The sequence below is a fragment of the Diceros bicornis genome, chromosome 17 (genome assembly GCF_020826845.1).
Source record: "Diceros bicornis minor isolate mBicDic1 chromosome 17, mDicBic1.mat.cur, whole genome shotgun sequence".
Classification (NCBI taxonomy): domain Eukaryota; kingdom Metazoa; phylum Chordata; class Mammalia; order Perissodactyla; family Rhinocerotidae; genus Diceros; species Diceros bicornis.
In genome coordinates this window covers 58429346-58443119 of record NC_080756.1, presented here as the reverse complement: position 1 = coordinate 58443119, position 13774 = coordinate 58429346, and the positions used below count along the sequence as shown (strand labels likewise).

Below are 13774 nucleotides of genomic sequence, written 5' to 3'. Positions count from 1 at the left end.
ATCTTTGATGTTGTAATTAAGTATTTGCTAACCTATTCTGATAGAGAGCTGCAATTTTTCTGATTTTGTCTACCTATTTTTCTCCTTGCTCAAAGCTTTGTATCCCCTTTCTCTTTTTCTTTTTCAGGCGTGAGGGCTTTCTTGAGCATTTCTTCTAGTGGGGGTCTTGTGGCAATGAACTCCCTTAGCTTTTGTTTATCTGGGATAGTTATTATTTCTCCATCATATCTGAAGGATATTTTCACTGGATAGAATATTCTTGGCTGAAAGTTTTTGTCTTTCAAAATTTTCAATATATCATTCCACTCTCTCCTAGCCTGTAAAGTTTTCTGCTGGGAAATCAGCTGAAAGCCTGCTAGGAATTCCTTTGTATGTTATATATTTTTTTGTCTTGCTGCCCTTAATATTTTTTCTTTTTCATTGACTTTTGCCAGCTTTACTACCATATGCCTCGGAGAGGGTCTTTTCATGTTGATATGTTTAGGAGATCTATTGATTTCATTCACTTGTATTGCTAGCTCCTTTCCCAGGTGTGGGAATTTCTCAGCTATTACTTCTTTGAACAAGCTCTCTGCTCCTTTTTCCCTCTCTTCTCCCTCTGGAATACCTATAATCCTTATGTTGCATTTCCTAATTGCGTCCGATATATTTCTCGGAGAATTTCTTCATTTCTTTTTAGTCTTAGTTCTCTCTCCTCCTCCATCTGGAACATTTCTGCATTCCTATCCTCAATATTGCTAATTCTTTCTTGCATATTGTCAGCTCTGTTCTTTAAAGATTCCAGATTTTTTTTTATCTCTTCTGTATTGTTTTTCATCTCCAACATTTCTGATTGGTTTTTCTTTATAGTTTGAATCTCTTTTGTGAAGAAGTTGCCGATTTCATTGAATCTGTATTTTCTTGTGGTTTGTTGAGCTTTTTTATGATAGCGATTTTGAATTCTCTGTCATGTAGGTTATAAATTTCTCTGCCTTCAGAATTGATTTCTGGATGCTTGTCATTTTCCTTCTGGTCTGGAGATTTAATATATTTTGCATACTGCTTGCAGGCGTGGGCTTATTTTTCCTCATTCTGAAAATATCTGGTTGCAGCTTCCACCTGCCGCCACTGGGTGCAAGTTGAGAGTTGTGTATTCTGAGCCTGCTGCAATCTGTGGGCGCTCTGGCCGACCAGCTGTGCTGGTGCTCTGGGCAGGGGTAGGGGCTCTTTCTTTTGCCTGCCTGATCCCCAGGGGCTTCTCACTCTTCCCTCACTATCTGCTCTCCTGGGGTGCTAGCTTGATGAAGACACTCCTGCAACAGTTCAGTGCCCTCTGTATGGGAATTTCCCACAGGCTGTGAGAGAACTTGGAAAGCGACGGTTTTCCCGCGGAGGGCCACCCCTCCCCCCACTTCAGAGAGCCGCATGGTCCTGGTCCCAGGGTCGCTGTCATTGAGGAAGGAGAGGAGTTCTGCTTACCTCCTTCCACTTCCTCCAGGGGTTCCAGCACCTCCACCTTCAGATGTAAGGCTGCGTGGGTCTCTCAGACGTCTTTTGTGTTGTGTGAATGTCTTCTGTTGGTATTTGAACGTCCTTTTTGTTGTATCTTGGGTGGGAGAGTCTAAGGGGGAAAGCTCACTCTGCCATGATGCTAACATCACTGATCAAGATTTATTTCTTAACCAGCCTTTGTCTTATTCTTGGGTGTCCTTGAGAAAAGCTAATACCAGTTTATTTTGGAACTGTGTAAAAATAGATCATAGTTGTCCCTCCTCTGAGATGATTGACCGTGGGCAGGAAATGAAAGCCACATTGCTTGTTGTTAAGTCTACTTTTAAATCCATGATTTGGGGACTATTTCAACTATTATATGAGGGATAACTTCACCTTGTAGAGTAACGAGAAAAGGGAATTTACGTTGTTTTTTTTTTTGTCTTGCTTCTCTGACAAAAAATTCTCCCTGAGCCTCATGCTTTCATGTGTAAATTTGAGTACCATACTTTAATAACACACATCACACTTTATTTTATGTCTGTATTCCTCTCCACATATGTTCCATAAACACACAAGAAACAAAACAAAAAATAAGATTACCAATATCTCCTCCTCAAACTCATATAAATGGGAGGATAACACGAAAAAATAGTTTTTAATGTTATGTAAAAGGTGCTTCATAAATCCAAAATACTACTACAGTATTTCAAACATTCCCAACTCAAAATACTTAACTAGACTAGAGATGAACAAAATACAGGAAAACAAAAAAGTAACTGATATAGAGAGCAATGGATCATTGAATTTCTTTTATTGTGGTAAAATATACATTACATAAAATTTACCATTTTAACCTTTTTGGGTTTTTTTGGTGAGGAAGATTGACCCTGAGCTAATATCTGTTGCCTATCTTCCTCTTTTTGCTTGAGGAAGATTATCCCTGATCTAACAATGTGCCAGTCTTCCTCTATTTTTGTATGTGGGACACTGCCACGGCATGGTTTGATGAGCAGTGTCTGGGACCGTGCCCAGGATCCCTACCCACAAACCCCGGGCTGCTGAAGCAGAGTATGTGAACTTAACCACTACACCACTGGGCTGACCCCTAACCATTTTTAAGTGGACAGTACAGTGGCATTAAGTACATTCACGTGGTTGTGCAACCATCACCACCATCCATTTCCAGAACTTTTTCATCTTCCCAAAATAAAACTCTATACCCATTCAACAATAACTCCCATTCTCCTCTCCCACCGGCCCCTGGTAACTACTGTGCTACTTTCTGTCTATGAATTTGACTGTTCCAGGTACCTCATATAAGTGGAATCATGCAGTATTTGTCCTTTTCTGTCTGGCTTATTTCACTTAGCATAATGTCTTCAAGATTCATCCAGGTTGTGGCATGTTTCCTTCCTTTTTAAGGCTGAGTAATATTCCATTGTATGTGTATACCACAGTTTGTTTATCTTCTCATCACTTGATGGGTATTTGGGTTTTTCATCTTTTGGCTGTTGTGAATAATGCTGCTGTGAACATGGGTGTACAAGTATCTGTTTGAGTCTCTGCTTTCCATTCTTTTGGGGAATATACCCAGAAGTGGAATTATTGGATCATATGTTAATTCTATGTTTAACTTTTTTAGGAACCACTATACTGTTTTCCACTGTGGTTGTACAATTTTACATTGCCACCAGCAGTACACAGGGGTTCCAATTTCTCCACATCCTCGCCAACACTTATTTTCTGTTTTTTTAATAATAGGCATCCCAGTGCTTGTGAAGTGGTATCTCATTGTGATTTTGATTTGCATTTCCCTAATGACTAGTGATGTTGAGCATCTTTTCGTGTGCTTATTGGCCATTTATATATCTTCTTTGGAGAAATGTCTATTCAAGTCCTTTACCCATTTTTGAATTTTGTTGTTTGTTTTGTTGTTGTTGAGTTGTTGGAGTTCTTTATATGTTCTGGATATTAATCATTTATCATAATACAATTTGCAAATGTTTTTCCCGAAGACATAATGTTTTAAAGAGCTAAGATTAGGGTGGCAACAATGGGAAGGCTAAACATGGGATGGATTTGAGTGAGAATATGAAGAAAGAATTGTCAAAATTTGGATAAAATAGCCACATAAGTCAGAATAGCTTGTAATGTTTTAAGCAAGAAAATTAAAATTATCTTTGTTTCAAAGATTTCTTTTTTAAACCAGTGTTGGCTGTTGTTGACAGTTCTTCCTTTTCTGCTAGGTATCTCAGGTAGTTTGAACTTTGATGAAGAGGAGACTGATGGGGAGGAAGAAGAAGGAAAAAAATTAAGATCTCATTCACCATATTCAGAGGCAGAAAGACCCAATTCTGCATCAAGCCAGAAATCAAGCACAGTATGTAGTTCTGCAACTTCTTCCTTTGGAGCTAATTTAACTATTTCCCAAACATATCTTCAGCATTTAAATACCACTGCTGAATCAGGGTTCAAAGATTTAAGCTCGAATTTAGACTTAAAGTTCATGAGTTCTCTAATTTTGTGTGTCTCAAGCCAGCTGTTGTACTTAGCTTCTCTTCCCATTTTCGTACCTAGCTCCTTCATACTCCCAATATTCATATACTTATTTAACTTCTCAGACTTTCCCCTTATTTTGTCAGAAGACTGAAGACGTAGGGATAAATCAATGTTATTTTGTCCATTAAGTGTTTCTTGAAGAGAATATGAGGTTTTCTTATCCAACCACCTATTGCTCATGTATGGCTATTCTTTCAGGATACAGGAGCTTCTGGTATTGCAGCCCAACAAATTGATAACCAGCTGGGAGAAGTGGAGAATTTAGAGGACTTTGCATTTAGTCCTGCCCCTCGAGGTATCACAGTCAAGTGTCGGATAACCAGGGATAAAAAAGGAATGGATCGGGGTCTCTTCCCCACTTACTATATGCACTTGGAAAAGGATGAAAACCGGAAGGTATGAGAATTGATTCTTAAGACAGATCTTGAGATAGAGGGAGGAATGTTGTGGGAACAGATTGTTGATGGGTCTTCTGAGAGGGGAATAGCCCTGGTATTAGACCAGGTCAGCTGGAAGTAGACTGTATTTATCAATTCCCAGGGGCTGTGTTCTCGCTGTCTTTAAAGAGTTCATAGTCTAATAGGCAAAATCTATCCTCACCCCAAAGAAGAAGAGTTGTATACAGAATGTAAGAAAATGGAAGAGAATATTTGAATGTAATTACTTTAAGCTGCAAACCTTTTTTTTTGGGGTGTAGGGAGTGTTACTGTGTGCTCTTTGGTTTTTATTTTTATTATGGTAGAACATGACATTGTGGAAGAAAGAGACAAGGTTTAGAGAATAGGAGGAATGGGAAATAGAGAAGAACATGCAAGTGAAATAACTTGTGTTTCTCACCCTAGAAATTCTAATTTATTTATACATAAATCTGAGGCAGTTTAATACTTGCTAATGAAAAGCATATTTTGTATTAATACCTGGTCTAAGTGGATGGATGTTTTTAAGAGCCTAGAAATGAGATGATGATAGTAGATATCATTACTATAACCATTATTTATTGAGTGTTTACAGTGTACCAGGTGTGTGCTAAGTGCTTTATGTGTATTATCACCAATAGTCCTTATAACAACCTTGTAAGATAGGATTTCTCATCCCTGCTTTATAGGTGAGGTAACTGGGGCTTAGGGAATGACATACTTGCCTCAAAACACACTAATAAATGCAGAGCCAGATTCAAACCCATGTCTGTTTGATTCCAAAGTCCCCTCCTAGCTACTGCCATTCTTCTGCTTCCCTATTGTCCAGGTCTAGTAGGGTGTAGGAAGGACATGTAAATGTGACAGTATTCATATCATGGAAGACACAGGGGTTTAAAACAACAAAATACAAAAAGGAGTATTAGGAAAGCAGCTGCAGTCAAGAATGGGAAGGATGGGTATTCAGGATCCTGTCTCTCCTAAAATTGGAAAGACTCTCATTCATGGAATTGGATGAAACTTTTTAAAAAAGTCACTGGAGGTTTTAGGGATAAAGCTGTAAATAATTATATGGAGAATCAAGCTAGTGAATTTAGAAAAGTTGTACAGTAGGGAAACTCTGATAGTGAATTCTGAGAAGCATTACGAGGGTTAGAAAAAGGGATAAAGGGGCCTGCCTGGTGGCGTAGCAGTTAAGTTCACACACTCTGCTTCGGTGGCCTGGGGTTCGTGGGTTTAGATCCTGGGCACAGACCTACACACTGCTCATCAAACCATGCTGTGGCGGCGTCCACGTACAAAATAGAGGAAGATTAGCACAGGTGTTAGCTCAGGGCAAATCTTCCTCAAGCAAAAAGAGAAAGATTGGCAGCAGATGTTAGCTCAGGGACAAGCTTAAGCAAAAAAAGGAAGATTGGCAACGGATGTTAGCTCAGGGCCAATCTCATCACCAAAAAAAAAAGAAAGAAAGAAAGGAAAAGGGATAAAGACCCCAAAATTGGTCTTCTCAGAGAATAAAATAGTGGATGACACTGGTGCCGTGGCGGGGAGGGGCGAGGACGAGGGCGGAGGCCCTGGGAGCCCTGGAATGTGGGGCCTGTCGACCTCTGCTGAGGCTTTGTCAGCGGATTCTCAGGAAGGGGTCTAGGCTGTGGAGCTTGTGGAGGCAAGGCCAAGGACAAGGAGTGGATGCCCCTCGCCAAGCAGGGTCACCTGGTCAATGACATGAAGAGCAAGTCCCTAGAGGAGATCTGTCTCCTCTGCTTCGATCAAGGAATCTGAGATTGTTGACTTTTTTTCCTGGGGTCATCCCTCAAGGACGAAATTTTGAAGATTATGCCCGTGCAAAAGCAAGACCTGTACTGGCCAGCAGAACAGGTTCAAGGCATTTGGTCGCCATTGGGGATTACAAGGGACATGTCAGTATGGTATTAAATCCTTCAAGGAGGTAGCCACTGCCATATTTGGGGCCATCATTCTGGTTAAGCTCTCTGTAGTCCCAGTGCAGGGAGGCTGCTGGGAGAACAAGATCTTCAAGCTCCACAACGTCCCTTGCAAGGTGACTGGCTGATGTGGCTCTGTGCTGCTGCGCCTCATACCCGCCCCCCAGGGGCATTGGTGTCGTCTCAGCCTTGTGCCCCAGAAGCTGCTGCTGCTGGCCGACATTGACGACTGTGACACCTCAGCCCGGGGCTGCACTGCTACCTTAGGCAACTTCGCCAAGTCCACATTTGAGGCCATTTCCAAGATCTACAGCTGTCTCACCCCCGACCTCTGGAAAGAGACTGTGTTCACCAAGTCCCCCATCATGAATTCACTGACCATCTTGTAAAGGCCCACACTAGAGTCTCCATGCAGAAGACCCAGGCTCTAGCTGTGGCCACCACATAGTTTTTATACAAGAAAAATTAAAGTGAATTTTTTTTAAAAAGACTCAGAGATTGACTGCTTGTTTGTACATGATAGGCACTTGCTCAACATTTGCTAAGTGAATAGGTACAACAAACCATGGTGGTTCTCTTGACCTCATTTTCGACTGACATTTTTTTCTTTTTCCAGATATTTCTCCTTGCAGGTAGAAAACGGAAAAAGAGCAAAACATCCAACTACCTTATCTCCACTGATCCAACAGATTTATCTCGTGAAGGAGAAAGTTATATTGGCAAACTCAGGTGGGAGCAGCCTTGTATCACTGTCCTATTCTTTCTGACGCTTTTATTCGTGCAGTTTCAGAGCAGTCCATGTCTTTTTTACAATGAGCATGTATTGATGTTGTAGTAAAAAAAAAAGATAAAAGTAAATCTAAGTCCCTTCCTTCTTTTATTTTATTTATTTATTTTGCTGAGGAAGATTTGCTCTGATATAACATCCATTGCCAATCTTCCTCTTTTTACTTGAGGAAGATTTGCCCTGAGCTAACATCTGTTGCAAATCTTCCTCTATTTTGTATGTGGGTCACTGCCACAGCATGGCCACCGACAAGTGGTATTGGTCTGTGCCCGGGAACTGAACCCAGGCTGCCGAAGCTGAGCGTGCTGAACTTAACCCCTACGCCACAGGGCTGGCCCCTCTCTTCCTTGTTTTAATGAGAGATCTTTGCAAAAGTGATGATGAACATTTAGACATTTGGAGAATAGGCAACCAGGCTTCTATTCTGTTACATACCTCTCCTAGACTGTGTTTGTGTAAGAGAAAAAATGTAGGTCATTATGGTGACTTTTTCTCTTGACTGTAGATCCAACCTCATGGGGACTAAGTTTACAGTTTATGACCATGGTGTCAGCCCAACCAAGGCCCAAGGTCTGGTAGAAAAGGCGTATACCCGGCAGGAGCTGGCAGCCATCTGTTATGTAAGTGCCTTCCTCGGAATGTACTCTTTTCCTTAATCTCCTGGACGTCCTGCTGGTACTTCAGAGTTATCTTAGCCAATACTGAACTCATAATCTTCCCTATCAAGGTTGTTTCTATTTTTATGATCCCCCTTTTCTGTTGCTGGTATCATTTTCTCTATATATTCAATTTTTAATTATTTATGAATTGCCAAGTTCAATGAGTTTTTACTGTTTTAATATGTCTTGCCTTATCTACTCTTCTCTTTTCCTAATGCCATTCTATTAACTCAGACCTTCATTATCTCTTACCCATTTGCCAGAGGCTGCAATAAATTAGAAACTGATCTCTTTGCTTTTAGTCTTTTCCTGTCTAGTTCTTTCTGTACTGCTGCCAGATAAATCTTCCTAAAGCAGAGCTCCAGTTGATCCTGTTGTTCTCCTGCTTCCAGTCTTTTAATGACTACCCACTGCATACAGAATAAAGGCCTTCCTTTCAGACTCTTCTAACAGTGCTCTCCCCTCCTCTTCCCGTCATTCTAGCCACAACAGCCCTCCCGTCGTTCCTTTGCTCCACCATGTGATCTTTCCTCACCTGAGAACCTTCCCTTTGCCCTCTCCTTGCCCTTTGCCTAATCAACTGATGTCATCATAGAAGTCTGTCCTGACCACTTGATGTGGTTAACATTCCTTTGTGTACATCCCCATGGCACCCTGTGCATCCTCTTGTAACCCACATGTTATACTTATTATTGCTTCTTCATCATGAACCATTTCTACCAGTGTGTAAACTCTTATTCACTGCTGTATCCACACTAACATGAGGCCTGGTGCATAGTAGGCATTCAAAGAGTTGCTGAGTAAAAGGAAGCAAGAAGGAATTAACCCAACTCAGTTGTTGCTTTGATCCCAAAGTCTCAACTTTTCCTAAGTTGGAATTAATCTCATCATTTGATTCCCATGAGATTTTATCTAAGTGACTGAGAACCATTTGACTTAACACTTTATGATGTATAGTATTTTTTCTCAGCCTCAGAACCAATTAAATATTTTAATTATGCATGACTTTCATATATGTGTGCTTGTGTGTATGTATATGTATATGAAAACACACACATACAAACATATAAAGGAACCTATTTAATGTGCTTATTTTATTCATATATAATCTGTCTGGCTTGACAGGCATTTGAGTCTTTTACCTCCCGGTACAGGCCCTATTTAATTTAAACTATAATTCTCACTGTATATCATATAGTGCCATTCCTTCATTGTGAAATAAATATTTATTGATGCTGACAAAATTGGACAGTTTGCTTACAGCTGTCTGAAATTTCCCTGAAGACTAAAGAGTAAGAGTAAAGTTTCAAGCCAATAGAATCTATTTTAATTTCAAGTGTTCAAATTAGATTTAAAAAGAGGTACTGTGTTACTTTCCTGTTCTTGATTCTCTGTCTTTAACTACAGTAAAGTACAAAAGTAATTTTTAGTGCTCTTGACATGCCCAAGAAAGTCTTGTGTCAAGAATGTGGTTTCTGGGGCCCGCCCAGTGGCGCAAGCGGTTACGTGCACACGCTTCACTGCAGTGGCCCAGGGTTTGCCAGTTCGGATCCCGGGCTCGCACCGACACACCGCTTGGCAAGCCATGCTGTGGCGGCGTCCCATATAAAGTGGAGGAAGATGGGCACGGATGTTAGCCCAGGGCCAGTCTTCCTCAGCAAGAAAAGAAGAGAATTGGCAGATGTTAGCACAGGGCTGATCTTCCTCACCAAAAAAAAGAAAAAATGTGGTTTCTTCAAAAAAACCCCTGCAGCCTTCGTATCAATGAGTGGTGGCAAGTCTCCTGAAATTTAATCAAATAAAAGATTCTTGGCATTAAAAAAAAGAAAAAGATTGTGGTTTCTTTTTCCAAGTCTGTCTTATTTTCCTATTTTCCAGGAAACAAATGTGCTTGGATTTAAAGGTCCTAGGAAAATGTCTGTGATCATTCCAGGGATGAATATGAATCATGCACGGATCCCATTTCGGCCACGAAATGTAAGTAAGAACACTTTTAATCAGCAAAGGGCTCTAAAAGACAAGAATACAGTACAGAAGAGATCAATCCAAAAGTTGATGCTTCTTCCAGAACCTCAAACCGGAGTAGGGCTCACACTCTTCTTTAGGAGAGCCGCCACTGCAGAACCTCAGGGTAAGTGCACTTGCAGAGCAGTTGCTAAAGTGGTTGATATGAAACCACGTAGTCTGCAAAGAGAAATGGTAGATAATCTATGAGAGTCAAACAAACCCGGCTTAATTTTTGGCTTTCTTTGTTTCTGTTTTACCCTTCCTGAAATGGAGAAAATATTCCCCGACTCTACCTTCTACCTCACAGAGTTGAGAATGAGTGATGTCTTATGGTTTTCAGTACAAAGTAGTGATTTTCCTTTCCAACAGGACCATGAGAGCTTGCTTTCAAAGTGGCAAAACAAAACCATGGAGAACTTGATTGAACTGTACAACAAGGCCCCCGTCTGGAATGACGACACTCAGTCCTACGTCCTGAACTTCCATGGCCGGGTCACTCAGGCGTCTGTGAAGAACTTTCAGATAGTCCACAAAAATGACCGTAAGCCCACGGGAAGGGCTGGTTGGGGATAGGAGGAAAGATGTTCTTACATGATGGGGAAATGAGCATTTCCTGTCAGTGATAGGAAGTTTTATTTAGGAGAGAATTATTTAAGAAAGAAATGATTTCTTTGGAAAGACAAAACTACTGTTTTACAGTAAAACTTCTGAACCGCTGTGTTGAGGAAGGCGGAAGAGTGTGCGAGATTTCAGAGAAGTGTTGGGTGAGGCTGTTTGGGAAACAGAAGCAAATGACCCTCACGCAGGAAAGGTTCCTTGGCAGCTCTTGTCCATGGAGCGTGTACTTTTCCCAGCAGACCACTTGTGCCCTTTCTCTCCTCTTGCCCCTTCATGCCAGCCAGGGGTAGTGTCCCGTTCTCTGCAGTTGAGAGGAATCATAATAAAACTTTGTTCTTGGTTAGCAGATACTCTTGTTAGTGTCTCTTTCTGTCCTTCTAAAGTTTCCCATTTTAGAGAGACCTATTTGGAGGATTTTTTTTCTGTATCTTCCGTAGGCTTTTCCCTGGTACAACCACACTGTCGTCTAACAGCCTAATTTTTTCTGTTTCCAGCTGACTATATCGTCATGCAGTTTGGACGTGTGGCAGATGACGTGTTCACATTGGACTACAACTACCCACTGTGTGCACTGCAGGCCTTTGCCATCGGGCTTTCTAGCTTTGACAGCAAGCTGGCGTGTGAATGAGAGGGACGCAGGCACTGGGCTTTCTCACTCCAGAGCTCCCAGAAGCAGATAATTGCCTCCCTTGCTCTTGCCCCAGGACATGAAGAGCAACAGTCTGCCCCTTTTGGAATAATCCCTGGATGGATGGATGGATGTGTATGCGTGTATACACGTGTGTATGTATACATATACATGTACACACACACGCACACACTTCTGTAGGTTTCACAGACCTGGTCAGGGATTACAGCTTCACGTGGGTGGGAGATTGTTCAAAGCAGAGAGGTTCTTGTTCAGAGCACACTGGTGACTCCTGAGGTTATTGCCCAGCAGATTCTATGCCTCAAGAGTCAGATTTCCTGTGCTTGGAAACTTGCAGCTAGAATCAAGTCCTAATGATTAAATACTTGGGTTTTTTTTTTTGAAGACTTTTTCAGAGAGGGACAGTTCCCTAAATTGCCTTTAGTCTCCAGGTCTGCAAACTTTTTCTGTAAACTGTCGGATATTCTCTTTCACAGCTACTCAGCTTTACCATTGTAGTGCAAAAGCAGCCATAGCCATTTCATAAACGAACGAGTGTGACTGTGTTCCAGTGAAACTTTATTTACAAAAACACAGCAGGCCAAATTTGGCCTGTGGGCTGTAGTTTGCCAACCTCTGTTTCAGGTATGTCTCTATAATTATGGGCTTGGGCATCTTCCATAGTGGGCCTTTGGTTGTGAGATCGTATGAGTGGAGAATGGATATCCCTAGGAAGCTGCAGTCCTACAGACTGGATCCGTAGAGGTACTTGGCTACACCCACTGTTAACACGGCCTTTACTTTGTTTTGGTGATGATGGTTTCTAGAGTATCATTTACCATCAGAACCCGGAAACCCAAAGTCAGTGGTCATTTTGAGTCCACACAGGTGATTTAATTCTGCTATCCTACCCAGCGTACCCATGGGAGAAGGCAGTGTCTGGCACTGTACCCCCCATCAAGAGAAGAACTTATGCTCACTAGGAAACAGATCTAGCATTGTGTTGTCTGTGTCGGAGGGAGTGTGTTATTTGTTTCTTAGAGCCAGCTTGTTTTTCCCATGGGGCTTGGAAGGTAGTGATGTCACAGTCCCTTTCTTCCCTGGGAGCAGGTTGGCTGGCATGAATCTCCGTCAGAGTGGTTATGGCCAAATTTGTGATCAGTGATGTGAGAATTTTATATAATTGTTTTAATTTCAGTTTAGGCTGAAAGCATAAACTCTAGAGGTGACTTAGTCTAGTTAAGATTGAGAGTAATTTGACAGTTGCCTTCACTTTCAACCCAGGAGTGCCTCCACAGCTATATTACTATGGAAGCATTAATATAGAGGGACACTCACACCTGTAGACCATGTAAGATGTAAGAGAGCATTATATATTGAAACTTACCATTGTCATTATCAAGAGAGGTGTCAGGAGACCTCTTTGGTGAGGACCAGCTAGTTGACCCTTGAGCTCTACAGACCTTGTTGGACAGAGCTTTGGGCCTTTCTTCTTCTTTTTCTTCTTCTTTTTTTTTTTGTGAGGAAGATTAGCCCTGAGCTAACATCCGTTGCCAGTCTTCCTCTTTTTGCTGAGGAAGATTGGCCCTGGGCTAACATTCGTGCCCATCTCCCTCTACTTTATATGGGACACCGCCACAGCATGGCTTGACAAGCGTTGCTTCCGTCCGTGTCCGGGATCTGAACCTGCGAACCCTGGGCCACTGAAGAGGAGCGTGTGAACTTAACTGCTACACCACTGGGCGGGCCCCCATGGGCCTTTCTTCTTGACATAAATATTACCAGCTCCCTAAAGCCTGGTTCCTTGGTACAGATAATGCTCCTGTCACTTTTCCTCACAGATCATAAGATTTTTGGTAAGATTATTTGGAATAATCTTTCAGATTATTAGTACCTCCCAACAAATCATGACTCTGCTACCAGTTCACCAGTCTCAGAGTGTATCTGAATCTTGAGATCCAAGAACTTTGTGAGTTCTACATTCAGCATTATTCAACTCCCACGCCTTTGTGCGCTGAGCTGTTTGCCAGCATGGGGCAAGGAGTCATTGGCTGTTGTTCATTATATTTCCCTTCTGTCGACTTCCTTTTGTCCCTGCTTCCTGTTGTTCCTTGCTCCACATCAAATAGCAGTGTGAAGGAAAGAGATCTGGGAGATGAAAAGACCCTTTGCTCATCCCCCACTGGTAAGTCCTCCCTGCTTTTGTTTTGACACGACTGGTTTCCATCTCAGGCATGCTTCCCATCAAGTGCCTCAGAGACGTATACACCCCAGCTTGCCATACTTTCTCCTTGAGTGTGCAGGTGACTGGTTTTACATAAGTCATATTTATACCTTTTGTATGCCATAGAAATAAAAGATAATTTATATAAAAATGTGTGTCGCCATTTTTCTTTGCAAAGTCCCATCCCTCACAGAGTTCATACTGTCACTTAACCTTCCTACTTCCTACTGTCATGTTTTGTACTAATAATTTCCATCAGTTGGCAGCAGTAAACTAAATAAGTGTCACCATAAGCTTTCTTCCCAGGGTAGAGCAGGAGTCTGCATACTGAGAAGTCTGTGTTCTGGAGACTGTTAGACTCATCATACATGACACCAAGAATTTTCTGAACAGATGACAGAGCTGAGTGCAGAGCAGGGCATGGAAGGGTAGGATTCATATTGTTCTGGATGCCTGCACT

At 41.8% G+C, this 13774-nt stretch overlaps 1 protein-coding gene and 1 pseudogene across 1 annotated transcript in view; both read left to right on the top strand.

Annotated features, from left to right (window-relative positions):
• The window catches only part of TULP3 (TUB like protein 3), a 72016-nt gene extending 59072 nt beyond the window's left edge, over positions 1-12944 (top strand). The window contains exons 5-11 of the mRNA XM_058559050.1: positions 3720-3853; positions 4231-4428; positions 7008-7120; positions 7684-7798; positions 9716-9814; positions 10214-10385; positions 10957-12944. Of these exons, the coding sequence (XP_058415033.1) occupies positions 3720-3853; positions 4231-4428; positions 7008-7120; positions 7684-7798; positions 9716-9814; positions 10214-10385; positions 10957-11090 (965 nt within the window). The 3' untranslated portion in view covers positions 11091-12944. The remainder of the gene's footprint in view (positions 1-3719; positions 3854-4230; positions 4429-7007; positions 7121-7683; positions 7799-9715; positions 9815-10213; positions 10386-10956) is intronic.
• On the top strand, positions 5404-7000 carry LOC131416500 (small ribosomal subunit protein uS5-like; annotated as a pseudogene).
• Positions 12945-13774: the final 830 nt, after the last annotated feature.